This window comes from Psammomys obesus, unplaced genomic scaffold (genome assembly GCF_907164565.1).
Source record: "Psammomys obesus unplaced genomic scaffold, mPsaObe1.curated_primary_1811, whole genome shotgun sequence".
NCBI classification, from domain to species: Eukaryota; Metazoa; Chordata; class Mammalia; order Rodentia; family Muridae; genus Psammomys; species Psammomys obesus.
Window position 1 is genome coordinate 9,100,158 of NW_026596095.1, and position 21,567 is coordinate 9,121,724.

At 40.1% G+C, this 21,567-nt stretch overlaps 1 protein-coding gene across 2 annotated transcripts in view; it reads right to left on the reverse strand.

Moving 5' to 3' along the window:
- Positions 1–5,422: 5,422 nt before the first annotated feature.
- Positions 5,423–21,567, reverse strand: part of Tlcd4 (TLC domain containing 4) — a 61,720-nt gene continuing 45,575 nt past the window's right edge. For both annotated transcript variants that reach the window (XM_055628134.1, XM_055628133.1), the window contains exons 6-7: positions 15,059–15,132; positions 5,423–10,927 (exon numbers count right to left, since the gene is read on the reverse strand). In XM_055628134.1, the coding sequence (XP_055484109.1) occupies positions 10,609–10,927; positions 15,059–15,132 (393 nt within the window). In that variant the 3' untranslated portion in view covers positions 5,423–10,608. The remainder of the gene's footprint in view (positions 10,928–15,058; positions 15,133–21,567) is intronic.

Here is a 21,567-nt window from a genome sequence, read left to right on the forward strand (position 1 = left end):
TGTATGTTTATGTAGTGGGTCACACAAGTGAAATATATCACTCGTGGCCAAAAATAACAATAATAATAATAAGAAGAAGGTTGAGAGAGCCTAGATCACATATTTCTCCCTTGAACTTCCCTAAATCCGGGAACACTTACCCTTAGTATGTTGAGAAGCCAAACATCATTCAGTAGCACAACAGCTGCAACATGAGCCAGCCGCTGTCCTACCACATCTGTATCTCTCATTCTTCTCACCATGCTCTGGCCTCCCTGCCGCTGAACAGATACCCAGGTAGTTCCCCCCACCCACCCCCAGGGACTCTGTGCTAGCTTCCTCCTGATTTTAAGGCAAATGCCACCTCCACAAAAGTACCCTTTCTAAAGTCCCCTTCATCTCTGCTTTCTTCTTTCTTTCTTTCATGGCACCTACTCGTCTACGAAACTACCTGATTTATTTCTGGTTTTCAGACTTGTTTCCCATCTCTGTGTTTGTTAGAATGAAGTCCCAAGAGCACAGAGCCTTGTCTGTCTCCTTTGCTGACTCTTCTCTGAAACCACTTGGTTCATTTCCGTTTTTCAGACTTGTTTACCACATCTGTGTTTGCTAGAATGGAGTCCCAAGAGGACAGAGCCGTGTCTGTCTCCTTTGCTGACATGTCTCCAGAACCTAAAATGCAGCCCACTGTGTAACATATATAGCAGATAAATATTTTTTATTTACTGGTTTACTCAATGCAAATCCTATGCCAGGCCAGGACTGGGGAGATAACTAAGTCATTTCAGTTCTCCCTGCACAGCATAGGACCTGAGTTCGATCCCCAGCACCAATGTAAAAGACTGGGCTTGGTGGCTCACACTTGTAATTCCAGTGACAGGGAAGAAGAGATTGGTGGGTTCCTGGGGCTGGCTAGACATCCAGCCTGGCCCATTTGTACTCAATACCATATTATTATTTTCTTACATTCTTATTTCTTATATTCTTATATTTCTTATATTATAGTCTAATATATATTCTAATATATATTAATATATAGAATAGAATATTCTTATATTCTATTCTAATATTCTTATATTTCTTATATTTTTATTTTCTTATTGTTTTTCCTAAAACGATACTAATTTATTCCTGTTGTTACTCTTCTTCATATTAAAATGTCTCTGTCAGGCAGTCTTGCAGGAGGCTAGAGTGAGGAAAGAGTGTACGAACTTCATCACCAGTCAGACGAAGACCAACGATACTGAAAGGAACAACGGTTCCAATCTACTGTAAGCAAAAATAAATGCTGACATAATCATTCTCCACAACCAATTCGTCCTGGCTATGACTCTCTACAAAGTCCACCAAACAATTCCAGCATTTTACAGATTCTCCATCTCTCAGTCTCTCTTTCTCCCTCTCTCTCTCTCACACACACATCCCAAAAGAACAAGGAAGTCTTATCAACAGTCCTGATTATCCAGTAGTGGGTCAGCCAAGGTAACTGACCCATTAATGCTGTATTGGCCTTTCATAATAACGGAGGCTTCGGCTTGTTTTAATGAAAGACAAATAAATAGCTTACTGTTTACATTCTTATTAGTCATCCATTTTTCTTCTTGATGATATTTTACTGTCATAAGCAAAGAAAACGGGCTCTGTATTTGGATAACATGATAAAGATGTTTATATTTTCCAAAGGTTAATGCTAAGGTTAATATTTTTAAAATCAACTGGTTTCAAATGTATTGGGATGCACACAAGCACATCATTAAAAGCTTATCTGTTTCTCCTAGGAATGCTGAGGCGCCACGTCTCATAGTCCGCCACGTCTGAAGCAATCCCTCACCTTGATTCTAATTACTATATTTTTTTGAAAGAGAAAGTCAATAGTTCAAATTCCCAGTTTACAGATGAAAAAGCAAACACCAGCAAGGCGAAATCACCTGTATATGTCACCTGTCTGTCGAAGAGGCTTCTCATCTGCTTTTTCAAACTTCAGTCTGTGCTCCCACTGCCAGTCCAGGCCCCGTCCAAGGGGGGACGGACTCATCTGGCTCTCCTACTGACCAACGCGACAGCTAACAAGTACTGCATAAATGTTAAACAAATTAGCTACTCCTAAAGTTTCCACATCAAATATTTATTTACTAGAAGAGGTCATGCGTACCATGGAAAGCATATGGTGGTTACGTGACATCTCATCAGTCCCATAAACATATATTTCCTTTTTATTTTTTAGTATGGAAAAAAGAACCCCTTTCATATGTGGTGTTGAGGAGGACACAGACCAGCAAGGGAGGAAGGAGCTACAAGTTAGAGATCCGAGAACAGGTAGACAGTGGATCATCCCTTTCTGGTAGAATTTCCAGGTAAATGATATGGTCAAGCAGGTGGATTTGGGGAACTCAGAGGATTAGTGGTTTCCCACAGGGAAAAAAGCGCCTCATGCCTCACCTTGAAACAACTCAGAACCGGAAGTGGCAATCTGCTAAGGTCACAAATGCCTGCTCAGGACACCTTGAGACTGTCAATCACAGCAAGACTGGGGTCTCCTTGGGCCACTGCTGTCCCCACTTACAAGACCTTCAGCTGATATTCAAGTCTGACTGAAGATGGTCCAGAACTTTTATAATGCTCTAAGAATGGATGGGTAGGGCTGACCCCACGGAGAACTGTGATCAGCACAGCAAGGAGTTTCAGAGTGCTGTGGGCAAATGCTTTCAATGGCTGGCCAAGAACTTAAGATACTCAAGACACCTGAAAGGCAGTCCAAACATGAGGGCAGAATGCAGAGAGCTCGCAGAAGGCACTTTTCCTTCTCAGTGTTTGTACCAAAAGCCCCAGACTTGGTTCCACAGCCTTATTCATGAGTTTTATGAATTTACTCTTTAAATCTCTCTCCATCTCCCCCACTGTCCAGGTTTAACTATTTAGCAAATCATCCTGTTTTGTTTTTTCTCAAGACAAGGTCTCTCTCTGTGGGCCTGACTGTCCTGGAACTTACTCTGTAGACCAGGCTGGCCTCGAATTCAGAGATCTGCCTGCCTCTGCCTCCCGAGTGCTGGGATTAAAGGCTTGTGGCACCGGGACCTGCTATTATTAAGCAACTCTTTAGCCATTTTTCTGTCACTTAACCTACCTCTGTTCCTCATTCAACTAATGTGATGCTGAGAATATCCCGGGGTGGCATTTAAGTCAGATTTACTAAAGCCACCCTCAAAGCTATGCTTGTTCCTTCCTAATTGCCTTGTTGCACATTACAGCTCTTTCTAATAAGCACAGGAGAGTTGGAGGGGATGCCAGAGACACTTCAAGCATTATTTTAGCACTGATAAAACTAAGACTCTATGTGAGTCATGACTACTATAGGCCAGGCACCTCTACGCTTCCCAATTCCCAATTCAGAGTCCTTTGCTAAAGTGTAATGTCCATTCATACATCCTTTCTGTCCGGAATACAGCATAAAAACCTGCTTATTTTTATCTTCAGAATCCTCCCATGGGGAGCCTGCCTGGTAACACAGATCTTTCCAGGAAATTTAATTGTTGGGTATTGCTTGGAGTTTACTAACTACTAGGACAGACCCAGACTAAGGATCTTTTGTAGGGCAATCCATCAGGCCCAGAGCTCACTCTGCTGACCTCCTCTGCCTGGAAGAGTTTGCTCATTGGCAGTGGGTGGAATATTGTATTTGTATTTGCTCCTAGAGTAAGTGATTTCGAAAACTCACATAAGATTGTGTCTTACATAGAAGTACGAAGGTGTATACATAAATTGCATTTTAATAATTGAAATCACAAAATTTCTTATACTGAAATAACCACCAGAACTTCATTCATCTTAATTTCTGCAGCAGAAAATCTAGTAGAATCGATTGTATCTGGGGTAAACATTGGAATGAAATAGTTGTTTTCTAGAAGTGCTTTGACCTTGAAGAAATAAGTGCTTGTTTTCTATGATTAGTAATCTGTTTTCTATTATCTATAGCATTAGTTGTTTATCTGAAGGAGCTTTACAGCTTTTGCATGACTTTGGTCATAAGACAGTCCTGCCACACCTGGAATGTCTTGCATTATTGAGTACTGCAAACAGAACACAGTAAGAGTTGCAGGGGTATGCTGTTTTCTTTCACCAAACATACCAATTAAGGGGCTTTGGTATGAGGAACTTGTTTTAGCCCAAAACAACTTTTGTGTAACAATCAATAAATGCTTTTGCAAGATTCTCTGACATTCAGTTCACAGAGGCTGAATCTCCCCGCTGCCAACAAGGTCTAATTCATCCTTGAGTGACCCTCTTTCTTTGATCCTCCCACGAGACTCAGAACACTTGACGTATTTCCTGTTAGTTAAATTGTCATAGATGCATTACATCCATGTTTTCCTATTCTCTGAAGTCATTTTCTTTTGTGTTTTTTTTTTCTCTTAAATTCCCATTTATCTTTGCCTTTCATCTTCAGTAGAAATGTCCACCATCCATGTTACCGTCATTACTCCCTTGGAGCCCTCTCTGACAGATCAGGCGACTTCTGCTGGCATCATCAAGGATGTGGTAAAATGACAAGAGCTGTGGCCATGGGATTTAGCTGGAGGTAGATGAAAAGGGAAGGGGCTACCTACTGTGGGCAAGAAGTCTGGAGCACTGTGCCATAAATGACAGTGGGCACCAGCCACACAAACACGTACAGTCCTTCCACGAGGAACTGTTATGTGTGGTAGATTATCAGTTACTCGCTCAGGGAGAGTGACAAATCTGCCACATCATACTTTTAGGCATGCTTAGGGACCATCCAGAGGAAGGGGGAGCAGTAGACTTTGGCTACAACTGGCCATTAGAAGAACACATGAACTATATCTGAGACTGTCAAGTTTCGGGTGACCCGTTTCTATTTGTGTCAAGTGGCTTTGAGCTGTGCAGCTCCACCTGTGACCGCGCCACCAACAGCTGGGATTGCTATTTTCATTTTGAAATTCAGCTGTTCCTATGGCGGTTTCAATGCCACATTTCAGGCACATTCAGAAGCATGACTCATGATACTCTTCTAAGGGCAAAACCACTCAGCACTCTATTCAGTTAGTGCTCAGCTTCCTGATCTACTGATACTCAAGACCCAGATGCAAGATTCAGACTGCTTGCAATTTGAGAAGCAGGAAACTTCTGCCAAGACATTTGGCAAAAAGCACTGGAGCTCAGGAGAGGCCAGAGAGGCAAAGAAAGGAGATCAAAATCTAACTGCCAAGGCTTCATTTAATGTACAAGAACCAACTGATTGCATAGTGCCAATCCTCCTGTTAATAAACACAAACTAAAATATATGCAACTTCTGGTTTTCTCTGAGGCTGGAATCTCATCCAGGAGATGGGAAAGGGACTCTGAAGTATATAAACACAGACAACCGAAAGAACTCAGGCTTACCAATCTGCCCACTAAATACTATTTAATCATACACCATACAAACTTTTGCACTAAATAGTGTGGCTTTATTTTTTTTCTCCACAAAATACAAAGTTTGCACCACATTATAGCAGTGTTTCAACACAAGAAAATCCCAAGGTGTTCGTTGGGAGAGGAGTTATACAATGTTGGTTTGTATCATTCTTATTATGAAAGGAAACTGTCAAGACACAGGATGCTGACCAGGTAGACCATGCAGGTTATTGCTTAGAACTTGCATAAACTTGAAAATGGCACACATACAAAGTATACAAACATTTCAAAATTTTAATGAAAGTACCAAAAAGACACTTATTACCCTTCAAACAAAGCACAACCAGAAACCGAAATCAAAGGTCCCAGATTAAATTTTAATTACTGATACAGCTTGGTAACACTGGTTTGGAAATTATCTGGTCTTGTGTTTTGTAAATAAAACTCTTCAGTCTTATGGAAATAAATTATTAGGCATATTTTGAGAGGCTTCAAAAACCTTTGTGACAATATAATATATGATAGTATCAGAGAAAGGTTGTACATGTAACTACAGCTAACGCATGTACTGCTGTTCTAAAGTGGCTTTTGCAAATAAGATCTAAGGTGAAATGTTATCACAAATTCAAATAACTTAAAAACCCCATAACTTACCCTACTTTTAAGAATATCATCTACACCAAAATTCCTTAAGTAAAAAGCAGACATATTCCTTCAGAAACCAACCAAGCAAGAAACAAAACACAGAGCACACTTTATTTACAGCTGTATTTTTAGGTTCCGTTATCCAAAAAAGAAGTAAATGATTATAACGCACATCAATTGCAGAACTACATAAAAATGCAAAGAAAAAAAAAGTGAGACGGTGTCTAACAAGTTTCCAGCCAGAGTATATGGAGCTTATAAATCTGAGATTTAGAAATAGTTTTCATTGTGTTTGGTCTTGTGTGTAGGGCCTGGTAGCTGAACCGCACGCAGCTCGGAGTGGATACATGTAAATGTGGATACATGCAAACACACCTTTCTTAGAAGCTGCCTGCTGCTATTGAAAATAATCAAAGTACGACACACTACCAAGTAGGTGTAAGCTAAAGTCTGGACCACAGAGGTACCAAGGCTCAAGTCCCCGGGTGCTGTACTCCCGGAAACATGACATAACTCATCAGCTAGGAAGTTTGTTTTCAAATTAAAAAGCAAGACTCTGAAACAGTTTGCCACAAGCCAGACCCTGTCCTCACCAAAACAGCTCCGTTCTACACCCTCAATACTGCCATGCGTTCTAAAAGGAAATTTATATAATGAACACATCTATGGTAGATCCCCAGCTGGAACTTTATAAAACTCTTGTCACTAGGCGAGTTTAGGAACGAGCTTACAGACGGTTCCTAATAACACCATAATTACCTTTGTTTCATGTTTTAAACAGGTATTATTATTATGTCCTAACCGGCTTCCCATAGCCTCTTAGTAAAGTGTGGTTTGTCAGATCTTCACGCTCCTGCGATGCTTGTTTCCATGAGGAAACCTATGGGTAAACTTTGAAACTTGCCACAAGAGATTGAGAAGCATACAGATGACTGGGGGATGTCTCAGAAAGAAATGCATAAAGGTCCTGGCATATGGAAAGGACACTGAAGTCTGTGGGGCATTAGAGAGAAGAGTGAACAAGACAGGTGAGCTCAGACAGAAAATGCTCCACAGAGGAAGAAATACCATCTCTGAAAGCAAAGGCAGTATTGCTGTCTCCCACACTAGGTCCTGTGGGCTTTTCTTATTTCTACGCATATCATCAGAGTTTTGCATCAGGATTGGCTTTCAACAGCTTTAGCGTGAGCCAGTTGTGGTTAAGGCCAGAAGGTCTGTGTGTCTCTTTAGAGTCTCTTCATACAGCAAGGTTCACACTGGTGTGTGGACTCACACCTGCTGAAAAACACTGCCATTCTGACAAACTGCATGTTTCCTTTCGATAAAATCCAAAACACAAAACAAAATGCATCACCTTCTGTGAAACTCTATGGACGCCCAGAACCATGTGGAGTTTCCAACTGCACAAAGAACTAAAGGGCTTAAAGCAAGACAGTACAAGAAAACCAGTCTTTAAGACGTTATTTACAGACTTGGAGGTAACAGCAATGTAGGAAAAACATTATCCAGAGAGGTTAGTAAGGTCTTGTGAAACATGCTGATTCTTCTTAATAATGAAAGGAAAGAAATGTGCATTGTGATGGCACTTTTCCCTTTGTGCCTCCGTGGCAAAACGACATTCCCAAATGCCTAAGAAATGCTACCCACAGTCAAGCTGAATCCTCATGAAGAAGTTGTCTCCAAATGCCCGAGGTCTCAAAGGAAGCAATTAAAAACTCTGACACTTGAACAAAAACTGAGTTAAGCAACTTATTAAAATTTATGAAAGATTTCATCCAAATACTTCTAAACTAGGCAATTTTCCAACCAGACCTTCCTAGACTCAGTTTATCCAAAATACAGCAAAGTGACTCTCAGAGATGGTAACAACGTACCATTACTCATCTCTTAACACGCAGCTGGCCCATGAAATAAAAAAAAAGTTAGAATGCAAAAAGCCAACATGCCAGTGAGTAATTTAGTTTGAGTTAATTTCTTTGCATGTATATGTAACTCCATTTTGAATTTCAAGTGAATGCAAACAATTCTCCAAATGATTTTAGACACAAGAATGCAAATTCTATGAACCCAAGCTTGAAAAATGTTAAGTCTCACACATAAAATACTGAATGCAGGATCCACGATCTTGCATGCTATTAGTTCATTTTAGCTCTTTTTTTTTAAGTTTCACGAGAAATTTTATTTTCTAGAATACTACACATTCAGATTGTCACTAATCTTTTCTAGAAAAATAGAACTGCTTAAAAATTTATACCAATTTGCTTTTATTTTCTATAAATATTTTTTAAGAGTTTTAAATATCAGAATGCCTAATAGACTCATTTGAATTAATCCATGTAGCCAAAATACTTAATATCTAAAATATCTAGCAAAAATTTGTTATTCCATAAATGAAAATTTCATTGTTTTAACAAATATCATGTTCTGTCTTTATTTGTATTTTAGGTTGATAAATATAATCACAGAACAGCAAAATGCAGCCGCGGTGAGGGGCTGACTTGCAGTGGCAGTTTGCAGGGTATTTCCATTGCATTTCTATTCTATGAAAGAACATGGGAAGTTGAATTTTGGATGCTGCAGCTAATAAGGCATGCTAACAAAGGCAATGATAAATCTTAGTTTAATGTTTGATATTCTGAACATACTTATTTGGTGACTGGCTATGAAAAGCCAATGGCAATGAAATAGAAATGACCTTTTAAGCACAAAACAATTATTGCCTACATGGAGATTCATTACTGTATGTTGTCATCGTTTTGATGGTGAGTTTAAAATCTGTGTCCAGAACTACAGCGATATCCAAAGAGTCAAAAATATTTATCTCAAGATTTATTCCTTTCTTAGTCAATTTCCAAAATAGTTTTATAATACAAATGTCTTCTTACCTCTTAAAAAAAAAAAAGACCTTTTTTTTGTAAAAGAGCCAAGAACAATATAAAATCACTTGTGTTCCTATACCTTTACCCTTTAGACCACCAATATATACTCATGTGCCTATGGTGTAGACAGAAATAAACTCAGCAAGCCATTACCAATGTAGCAGTAGCTGCTTTTCTGATAAAGTCCTATCTTTTACATTCATCTTTCAAGAGTAAATATACCAATTATGAGACAATCAACCTAACTCTATTATTTGATTGACTGAAGCTTAATTCCCATCTTTACACATACAAGAACTTTCCAGGCTCTACTTGTATTAGACAATTAAACTAAAATACATGACATTAAATGTTTGGATTACAATCCACTAGCCTCCTTTCATCATCACAAGATGAATAATGAAAGAGAGTCAAACGTCCTCCTAAAATCTCAGACTCCAAATGGATTAGATCTTTTGGTTTAGGTTCAGTTAAATTCAAGTATTCCCCACTAATTGAATTAAGTCTTTTTCTAAAGAACAATCATTAAAGTCAAGTACTTCAGAAAAAAAATAAATAAAGGCAACAATAGCTAAATATATAATTCTATATTTGGATTGAAAGAACCAAAGTAAAAGTAAACACACACACACTTTCTTCACACAGAATGACAATTTCAGAGTAATTGGGTTAAATCACCTTCCTTCCTGCTCTTTAAGAAAAACAAAAAAAGCAAAGATAAACTAAGCAAGTTTGAGTAAACTCTGTGAGTAAGACACAAACACCGACTTGTCTGTAGTCTCAGTCTCGCCAAAATCAGGCCGATTTCAGGAGTATGTCAAATGCATTTGGGAAAAGACTGGTACTCTGGTATCAGGCTTTAAACTCAGGGAAGTATGCTTTTCATGGGAAAAGTACAAGGAAGCAGAGGGGAAGGCAGTAGTCGTGAGGACGTGTTCCTAAAGAGTCCTCCTATTAGCTTTGGTGGTCATCTCTCATCATGCACTTTTAGAAGACCTTTATCCCCAAGATCCACACAATGGGTCTTAAGCCTTGCCTGACTATAACATTTTTAAAATATAATTGGATAAAGCACTAAGGATAAAAATAAAGCAACATCTGAAATCTTAAAATGCATGAAGTATTTTCAAATACGATATTATCAAGGCAAGAAATATTCCATTATAAGAGACGACTGCATATCCAAATGAACTTGTGTCGTTGCTGATGGCCTGGGGAAAAGGACATGTTAGCAACTTAGAAATTATACCCTACCCGGGCACTGACAGTAGAAAAAAATAAAAACACAACACGTTGAGCTGCTTACAGACTGAAAAGTAGTTCTCATTCCTTCGGCACAACGGGTGGTATGCCAAGGCCACCAAACTACCAGTCATTTCTCTGCAGAGAATGAATCCCCATGTACACTGAGAGTTCAGAAAAGTTTCGCTGCCCTACTTACAACTTTTATTTAAACCTTGTCATTTCTATCCATGCTTAAAATGCAGGAGGGAGGAAAAACCTTGGAGTGAAAACTAAATTTTATTTTCTCTTCACTAAAGATTAAAGAAAAGGAAGAAGAAAACACTGAATCCCCGATTAACAATCATAACTAACAGAGCAGCACAGGAACATGCCAGGAGCTCATCTACCAGTAGATGCGACGCGGAGGAATGAAGATGGCTTATGGAAACGGAGGTGTTTGATGAAGCCTTTAATCGAGTTTTCCGTTCTGAAGGCTATTCTTCGCTTTTTCTTGTCTGATGAGAGAGATGACTTTGAGGCATCCTTTCGTGATTTTGATCATCCACATGACATTCATCACATCCAAAACAAGACAAGAAGAGAGCCAAATAAACTGAACTGTAAATCCAACCCTTATGAAGGGTTCTGTTCCGTACACGGAGTACATATAGAAATACATTGGAGGTATTGCAATGATCCGCACAATGAAAAAGACCACTGTCATGAGAATTCCATTGATGACGTTGGCTTTGGAAAACTTGGGGTACTTCAGGGCTTCAAAGAACCACCTGATAAGAGGATCAAAGAAACGTCACAATTACTCCACAGCTTGGGAATCTGCCATCTTATTCTCATGTTTTAGGCTACAGAAAGAATTTAAGGATCACATTGTAACTGTAATCCTGCTGCTGGGAGAGGGAAGCTGAAGGCAAGATCCTGGGGGCTCGTTTGCCGGCTCATCTAGCTAAATGCCAGGCACTATGCTCAGTGAGAAGCCTCGTGTAAGAAAGATAAGGTGGAGAAGCAATGATGTCACCTCTGATACACATACGTGTGCGTGAGCACACCCACACAAAAATGATTTATATGGAGAAGCAAAGTGCTTTGAAGAGTTAACACACTGCGAAAGAACAGCTGGAGGAGCCATAATACTTACTTCTGAGAAATCACTGTAAAGCTACATAGTCGAGACAGCAGAGCATCAGTGAATGAAACAAACTAATGACACAAAACTCTCAGAGACAGACACACAAATACGTCAAGGTGACTTTTGACACTGACATTAGGTAAACTCAACAGAAAAAGTATGGACACAGTGCAAGCATCCGTGTGTGGGGAAAATGAAGTTAAGCACAGAAAATAACTCAAAATAGATTAAAAACATACATGTAAAATGCAAAACTATAAAACTTCTAGAAAAAAAATAACGTTTTTAGATAGGACAATGAAGAGCAAGCCATAGTGGGGCGGGGAGGGGCAAGACCAATAAGCTGATAACCTGGACTTCACCAGAATTAAAATTTTGCACTTTGAGGCCAGGCATGATGGCCTTTAATCCCAGCACTCAGGAGGCAAAGGCAGGCAGGTCTCTGAGTCTACATGAGTGCCAGGACAGCTAGAACCACACAAGAAACCCTGTCATGTCTTAGCTCTGGAGACAGAATGTTTTAGGTTCAGCTACTTGGCTTTGTATGTCACGTGAAACAAGCAAGCAAACAAACGAATAAAATTTTCACTTTGAAAAAAGATTAAAAAACAACAACCACAGTGTAGTTGAAAATACTTAAAACATTAATATGCAATAACATACCATATCTAAAATAACACTTAAACCTCAACATTACGGGAACAGCACACTTATAACAAGGGTAAATGATCTTAAACATCCCATTACAGATGATCCAAAGCACTCAGATGGAGAATAAGCATACTACAAGACACTTGAAGCCCAGTGGCACATGTAGGAGACTGAGATACCATCACTTGAGCCTGGGCAGTTTGAGTCAAATCTGGGCAACATGGTAAGGCCCCTTCTCAAAAAAAGGAAACAAATACAAAAAATTATCATGTTGAAAAAATCAAAAGCAAACATGTTCGGCACTGTCTGTCATTAGGAAAACAACAAAATGGAGATAGATACAGTCACTTTAGAAGGCAGTTTCGCAGTTAATAAAGCTACGCATATTCACAGCACACAACCTAGCTATTCTAACCGAGGGAAACTCAGCAAACATGCATTGCTATTATGAATCACAAAGCCTGAGGCACTCGGCCCACTTCAGAGAAGCAAACGTCTATGGGTTGAGTGGTGAAGAGTGAGGAAGATGACAAAAAAACAGCTTGTCAGGAATCAAAGGAGATAGAGATAGAAGCTTGGGGAAAAGCATGGCAGAAAAGGGGAAGACAGTCACAGTTGGAGACAGTTATGTGACATGTTAAAGAGCTTGAATTTTATCCCCTAAGCAGCAAGGCACTGTGTATCATTTTCACTGTGGAAACTGATAGCACAGAGGGCAGGGCTGGAGGAAGGTCAGTGGTCTGCAGCAGGGATCAGTGAACTTTTTCCATCAACAGAAAGATGCGGACGTTCACATCCTAGATCTGGAGACAGGATGTTCTGGGTTCAGCTCTTGGCTTTGTTTATGGCTGTCGGGTGAACGCAAGCATGTGAAGCAAACAAATGTGGTGGTATTCCAGGAAAAATAAACAAACAGCAGCGGCCAGTTTGGCTGGCCAACAGAAGTCTGTCCACCTGTTCTTAAGCAACAGTCCAAAAGGACTTTCTATACCCTGAAAATGTTCTATGGCTGTGCTCCCACTCGGGAGGTGTGAGGCACATGCGATTAAAAAAAAAAAACTGGCTTGGAACCCATTAGGAAGTTGAAGATGACCTTGAGCTCTTGAGCCTCCTGCCTCAAATCCCTGCCTCCTGCTGGGATTAAAGGTGTCAGAAACTCACTTCTGAAAAACATAAAAATGGACTTAAGCCTGCTAAACAGATTATCTTCTTAAACAAGTAACATTAAAATATATGAAACATTGACAAACAAAAACTTATATAGTACTTGGTGAAATGTTAACCATACTTCTCCAATTTCTTTTTTCTGTCTGAGAAATGACAACTTTCTGTCCTACTGTAAAGGAAAAAGACAGGAAGAGAGAGAACAAAGAAAAGAATCCAGGCTAATCACCTGTAAACATACCAATATCTCGTCTCCTGAGAAACAAATTAAAGGTATTTATAAGCAGGCCAGCCTCATGTGTGGGATGTTTTTAGAAGAACATGCCTTGTCTAAGACTACTTGTGATCAACAACCCAGGAAGGTATGGACATGGGTCTGATCCTCTCAGGATGGATGCTATAGAAACTAGCTAACTATCTCAATTCTAAGTGAGAGAAGTCTTATTAACTAGAGAACTCTTCTATGCCAACAGTATGAACTACACACATGCTCTAAAGACCTCACAGGTAATCCAAAGTGTTTCCAGTGCAGAAAGGATGGGGTCATGTTCATGACCTTTGCCGCCTTCCTTCTATGCCCATGCCTCATGGTCACCAGTATCTGTGAGCTCACTCACAGGCATGATGTGATTTAAGCTTCATAACTCACATGTAACTGGTTTGAGACTCCCAGCTTTGTGTTATCCTGTACTAATCACAAAAGACTAAGGTTTCTGCAGGTTTGGAATTTTTGACTGGCTAGATGAGGGAATTACAGGAAGAAAGGTGGGGATAGCGGACAGGTACAGCAGAGAGGATACAAAATTCATGTTGAGTAGTCAGAAATAAAGCTGGTAACATATGGAGCATATCACAGAGAACTCTGAAAAGCAGAGAGTCGTGTAAACAGATGCTTTTCAATAAGAAAAACGGTATCAAAAGAGGATCACAGGCAAGATGGCTCTGAAGTGGCCAACCATGAAGATTGTGAAGGCTGAATGTAGAACCACAGGTGTGGAAAGAAAGGGACAACTGAGCAGCTCAAGCAAAAGAATCAACAGACCTTGTTAAATGAAGGGTAATAATATATTCATTGTAAAAATGTTCACTGCCACGGATAACAGAAGGGAGGAAACGGAAGCAGGATGAGGCGTGGGGGGGGGAATGTCCTCTCTTCCTTCAGAACCTTGAAGGCAGGCTACAACTCAATACTCGCTTTCCAAGAACAGAACAGGGAAAAGAAAAATTTCCTAGTGGGGAACCTGGCAAACTTCACCTTACCCAGGCAATGACTGCTGACATGGCTAGAGATGTCATGGTCAAGTATCCCTGGTAAGGTGTGACAGGGGGAATTCTTACCTGTACAAGACTCACTCCATGAGAAAAGCTTCCAGTGAGCCCAAGGCAGGGACACTGTATGAGAAAACTGGCCAGTTCCCAACAAAGAATCAAGGTGAGGACAAGCCAGGAAAGACAAGAACCCATTATGGACCAGAAGAGATGATGGAGACATGTCACCAGAGTGGAGGGGCATCATATCCAGTGTGACACTTTACTAGATCCCAGAACAGAATGAAGACACTAATAGAAAGTCTGGATTCTACGCGCCCATCATTTGTCAGTGCTTCAGTTCTCTTTGTTTGAACAGCCAGCCTTTGGTAAGGCAAGATGTTAGCAGCCAAAGGCTGCAATAGATTAAACACTGAAATAGAAAGCCAAATCAAAATGGAAAGCTTTGCTGTGTTAGGATTCGCAGGGATGTTGGACACCGATACAAAGATCAAGAGAGACCAACAGAAATGTGAGCCCCCAAAACCCTCTAAGACCCGTTTTCCTCATTTGTACAATGGTGACAATAATTTATATCAGACATTTTTTTTTTTGTTTTTCTATTAAAGGCTCAGCATCTTTTAAGAAAAGGTTTCTACAAATTAACATAAACCACACAACTTTAAAACTGATAATATTTGTAACCTACCTCTGGTTCACAAAGGGGCTGGAAAGCTCAGCAAGCAGGCGGAAATTGGCAATGTACGCAAGCACTCCCCTTTTCTGAATGAGAGACAGAAATAGTGTCAGGGACTTACCAAAATATATAAAATGTCTTAGAAACAGCCAGGCACTCTGGTGTATAATCCATCACTATAAAAGCAAACCAGTTTCTGCATTTTGTCATTAAACTAATTTTCTTCTTTTTAAAACTTTGTTGTTAGGTATATGAATGTGGGCGTGAATGTTTGCATGGGAACCACCAGAGGCATGCCTGCTGCCCTGGGAGACCAGAAGGTGTCAGAGGTCCTAGATCTGTAGTTACGGTTGTGAGCCATCACGTGGATGCTGGGAACTGAACCGGGTCCTCTGGAAGGGCAGCAAGTGCTCTGAACTGCTAAACCACCTCGCCAGCCTCCTGCTTTCCTTCCTCAGACTTCAGAGATGTGCTTAGAGTTCTGCAGGTGGTCTGTCACACTTAACTTTCCTTAGTACTTTATGTTCGCCTAGGAAAACAAAAATCCAGCGACTGGCTCACACAGAACCAGCACACGCTACCACCCACCACTCCACTGTCCTCACACACATCCAAAACAGTGACATACAAGTGAGAATTTCAAAAGTTAGAGAGTTTTGATATCTAGGGGTATCCCTTTAATAGCCATAATGAAGTAGAAGAGCTTCAACATCTGAAAAGTGTAATCATTCTAAATAATCCATGAGCAAGTATATAGTTGCTAAACACAATAACATGCAAACCTTGCCTATCATATTTGATCTAGAAATATACATTCATCAATCAGAAGATCCTAGAGCTAACACACACACACATACACGAGAGCCTAGGATCTTTCTCAGTCGAAACATAACATAAAATTTAGCACATTCTAACCATTTATATAATTTATTAAAATACAGCAGAATACCACAAACATTTAAAAAAAATTCTTGGAATTGTATTTAATGTACTTTCAAGATTGTCCTAAGGTGGACTTGTGAGATGGCTCAGTTTGATGCCTGGATAACACATTGTGGAAGAAAAAATATCCTCTAATGTACACACACACACACACACACACACACACACACACGGTGGGGGGGTTAAATTGCCATGAGGCAAATGGAGTCCCTCCAACATCTATAATCATATTAGAGTTATGATGTATGTATGTCAGGGGAAGGCCTGCCCATCCCCAATCCAGATACCCACAGAACTTGGTAAACTATTTTCGGGCCAGGCATGCCATGCAAAATTAAAACAACATGAAGCATTAAAAATTAATTTTTACCTGAAAATTTGCTTTTGCTACTTATCTACATAATTATTTGGGCGATTTAAAATTCAGCACTTGACCATAGAATCGGCTCTACTGGAGCTATTTTTTTTTTCTATTTTCAAGTTCACTGTCTTTAGTGACACTGAAATGTGTGAGTGAGAAGAAAGGAGGGATGGCCAAAGATCACAGCAGCAGGCAAGACGAGCCCTGTGTGCCCAAGAGGGGCCAACTTATCACAGCGACACAGAACACTGCCCCCTAAACAGCAATGTGTGAGATGTCAGCATTTGAGGGTTTACTGTTTCACAAAGCAACAAGTGAAAAGTTAACAGTGTCAGTTAGGAGTAGCAACACTAACTCAACAAAGAATTTTGTCTTGTTTTGTTTTTTTTTTCATGACAGTACACAACCATTCTTACTGTCCCTTTGCCTCTATTGAGCAATTAAATTTAATAGGCTATATTATATATTTCAAGGATAATATGTAACATATTCAATATGTTACATATATTTAATATGAATAATATTAATATAAAAAACTAGTTAAAAGTATTATCTAGAATAAGCTCAAGAAATAACATGTTTTTCTGTCCCACCATATAGCAGGATATTTTTCTTTTCTGTTTCCTTTTTCAGGAACATTTCTCCTTTTCCAATGACTGCCTGCAGCCTAAGGGAAAAAGAATTTTAACACTGCGTAAAAGCACCACATGAAACCTGAGCTTTGCTTTGACTTGTATTTCCGCTCCTCAGCCAGCCATGCACCAGTTTCCACTGTCAATCCATTATCATAAGCCCAGGTTATATATTCTCCCAACAAAGATCCCAGGATATAGAATGTGTTTTTATTCCAACAGCAGGCTTCTAGAATTATAAAAATTAGGTTTTCTGTTCCCCAGAAACATCTAGTCACTTTGAATCTAAAAACCTTGGTTTAGGAGACCAGTCAGTTAATTCCCTTTGCAGGGAGGAGCTCATTATTTACATCCCTCATCCCTGAAATAGGCAGTGCACTGTCACCCTCAGAAGTACACTGGACACCCTAAGAAGTTATGATAAGTCCTGTTGGATGTGGTTACCATTTTCTGGTAAATTTCGTTGTTGCTTTGAGACAATGTCTCATACAGCTCATGCTAACTTTGAATTCACAAGGTAGACAAAGATGACTCTGAACTCCTGAATTTCCCACCTCCACCTCCTGCCGCCAATTATGCCTGACACCAAGTGCTGCTATGGACAAAATCCAGAGCTTCCTGCATGCTGCACAAGCAATCAACCATCAAGCTACGTTTCCATCCTCTAATTTATATTTAAGTTTTGAAGCTATCTTGTTTCCACAAGCTGAGTAACTGCTTTGTTGTATGATTTTCTTGCTTCAGACAACTCAAATGTAGATGGTTCCCTCCTGTGGCCTCATCAGAAATCAAGGAGCTCTGAGGAACTGCGTATAAATATTTGCTTTACTGTACTAGTTTTTCCCTACATTTTCATCCTCAACTTATTTATGAATTAAAGCAAGCCATTCTTGTCCCAACTCAGAAAATATGAGTTTGTGGCGGCAATAGTCATGCTGCCACAGCATGACTTTTCAGCATCTTTGTGGTCAGCAGTAGTCATGGCTGTCTTGTAGGCATGTGTCCCAAAGGTTCTTATCCTCCCACAAAGTTAACTGCTTAATTAAGTGGTTCTGATGAAATTTAAAAGTGAGTGAATACTTTATAAAATCTTAAACATCATGAGTTATGTACAGGTGTACAAGGAACTTAGCAGGTAATAGTATCTCTCCCCTTTTGGGGAGTGCATGTGTGCATGTGGTACCTGCCAAATACACAGATGAACAACACCTCATTTGCATGTTAGCAATGCGCCACCAAATCTTATTTTGCTTTCCATGTCTAAAATCTCTACAGAACTCCAAAGGTCAACTTGAAATTCTGTTTTTTCAAAAAGCATCTAAAAGTGGGGGTTGGGCACTTTTTGCTGTCATGTGACTTCAGAAGAGCCTGATCACTGCTCCCCTCTGACAGACTCAGGTCTATGTTGCAAGAGGTCAAAATATCTTCTCAGTCCCACAGTCCTCCTCCCACTACCTATTTTGTCAAGAGAAAGTCTGAGTCACAGCCCTGGAATTAGGAAATGCAAGTTTATTCAATTTAATGTAACAATCAAAAGGAAAATGTGGTATGTATGTTCATACAGACTTGTCTAAGTGAACGCAAAGCCTGCTGCTTTCAACTGAGCATCTGTGTCTCTCTGGAAGAAAGCTACCTGGAAGTATAGCTCGATTTAGTTGTAGCTGCCCATTGCATCCTAGACTTGTAAAGTCCCATGTCCTTCCATGCCTTTACATCTCTTCCACTAAAACTGGATTAAAGTGGGAGGGTTGTAACAAAGAAATGGGTAGAAGGTGGAGGGGACAGGGTTTCAGCAAGAGAATGTGTCACAGTTCTAGAAGCCAAAAGTCCAAGGTAAAGGTGCAAACAGGTATGTCCTTCTGAAGGGAATTCTCTGCTCCACCCTTGCTGCCAGCCTCTGATGGTTCCTCCACTTTGGTGGCCTAACTCTGATCTTCACACAGAATTTCTGGGCTCCAGTTTCCCCTTTTTATTGGACATTAGTAATGGTTCATTAAAGGTCAATCCTACTGGAACATGAACTCCTCAAAACTATTATATATGCAAATGGACCTATTTCCAAATACACATTCAGAGGTACTGAAGCTAGGGATTCAGAATCTTGGAGGGAACTTAACTGAACTCATATCAACATGGAATCCCCAATTCTTTTCTGCATATTGCACAGTATGTTTCATTTTGATTATATTCCTCTTTAATTAGATGTTATGGGTCTATCTGCCTCTAACAGTGTGTATATGTATACATATATACATATATATATATATAAAGATGTGTGTGTGTTTCCATATACTGGAATGATGGCCTTTTTTATCAGTGGTATCTGGGCATTCTGGTAAGGTATTATAAACCATCTCATTTTCATTGCATAAACTTTTACAAAACATAGTCACAGCCAGGGACTTAGGGGCACACGCCTGTAATCCCAGCACTCAGGGAGGCAGAGGCAGGCAGAGCACTGTGAGTGGAAGGCCAGCCTGGTCTACAAAGAGAGTCCTGGACACCCAAGGCTACGCAGAGAAACCCTGTCTTCACTTATAGATTAAACAAGCACTATCCCAATGCTAATCACAAGTGTCAGCCCAACACCCCAGGTCCAACAAGGACTATCGCCGCCTGCAACTACAGCACACTTTGGTTGCACCAAAATGTCCCAGTGATGGGCGAGCCATTATTATGAACTCTAAGTCGGAGTCACCGTGGATAGTTTCACGTCATGGGAAGAGCGTCCTGGGGTGTCAGACTGTCAGAGGTGTGATTCCCAGGGGTATATGACACTCATTTTTGTTTATTATGAGTTCGTTCTAATATATAATGGAAGTCACATTTGCGGCTAGGAAACAAAAGGATGAGAGGCAGAACAGCCTGACCTCTCTAGTTTGTACAGCATGAAGCAGCATTTTTAAAGTAACAGGAAACAATTTGCTGCTCACATTGCAAGTTCATGCATATTTTATGAGCATTCTTAATAAAAAAAATTGTGGTGACTTGTTAAAAGCACAAATGAGTTTGTCCAGAAGAATTGGTCAGAGGGGCTGGAGAGATGGCTCAGCAGTTGAAAGCACTTGCTACTCTTGCAGAAGCCCCCAATTTGGCTCCCAGCACCCACATGGCAGCTCTTAACTGCTTCTAACTCCCGTTCCAGGGAACCTGGTGTCCTCTTCTGGTCTCTGTGAGCACCAGGCACACACAGGATACACCATACCACATATATGATACATACAGACACACACACATAAAAGTAACAAATAGATAAATCTTTGAAGAATAAATTGGTTGGAGTATTTGACTTAAAAGGGGATGAAATTTCAGCATGATGGCACACACCTGTTATCCCAGCACTGAGGAAGATTGTAAGTTCTAGCCAACCTGGGCTACATAACAAGTCCCTGTCTCAAAAGAAATCAATTATTTTTTTTTAATGAGACTAGAAGAATAATTATGTTTAATACAAAAACTGAAGTTCTCTGCCTTTTCTCTATCAATTCTGTAGTGAATTAAAGCAAGAGAGATGAACTTTGAAAATACATAACTCTTGTTGAGGTAAATTATGCAAAAAAAGTTATTCTTAGTGGAATTCTTACTTAAACCAGGTAAGAAAATCTTAGTAATTTTTTTTGTTACTATAATCCCTCTATTTTTGGTTGTTTCTGTCTGTCTGTCTGTCCCCCGTCCTGTTTTGTTGTGAGACAGAGACTCACTACACATATGCTTGAGGCTAGCCTTCAACTTGGGATCCTGCCGAGCGTCCTGCCAAGTGCTGGGACTGCAGGTGTGTGCCACCATGTCCAGCTGAGTCATCCCTCACTCTAACGGATTCACGTGTGTAAGAAGCATGAGTTCTTGTTCTTCAGAGGTAAATTTCCTCACCCGTGCTAAATGCAGCTCTTCTCTCTCTCTGTCCCTCTCTCTTTCTCTATCTCTCTCTCTCTCTCCCAGACAGGGTTTCTCTGTGTAACCTTGGCTGTCCTGGACTCGTTTGGTAGACTAGGCTGGTCTCGAACTCACTGAGATCCACCTGCCTCTGCCTCCCTGAGTGCTGAGATTACAGGCGTGTGCCACCTTGCCTGGCTCTAGTCTGTTTTCGATTAACAGCTTTCTTCTTCTTTGGGTCAGGTGTTTGAAGTCTGTGGCAAGAGACATAACTATGCCCACTGCGACTAAGCAGACACCTACAAAACAGGGGCTAATACAGTTCTACAGTAAATGAACTTCCTTGCCAGATGACTTCCTGCGTCCTTCAAAAGAACAGCTTTTCTAAAGGTGAGAGCCACTACCAATTTTTTTTAAATTTTTATTTATTTATTGGCTAACTGACTTATTTTATACATATGGGTGTTTTGCCTACATGTTTATATGTGCACCATATGTGTGCCTGGTGCCATGGAGGCCAGAAGAGGGTGTCAGAGTTCCCAGGACTGGAGTTACAAACAGTTATAAGCTGCCATGTGGGTGCTGGGAATTGAACCAGGTCCTCTGGAAGAGTAGCCAGTGCATTTAACTGCAAAGCCATTAGGCCAGTTGGACCCCATTTAAAATAATAATAATAATAATAATAATAATAATAATAATAATAATAATAATAA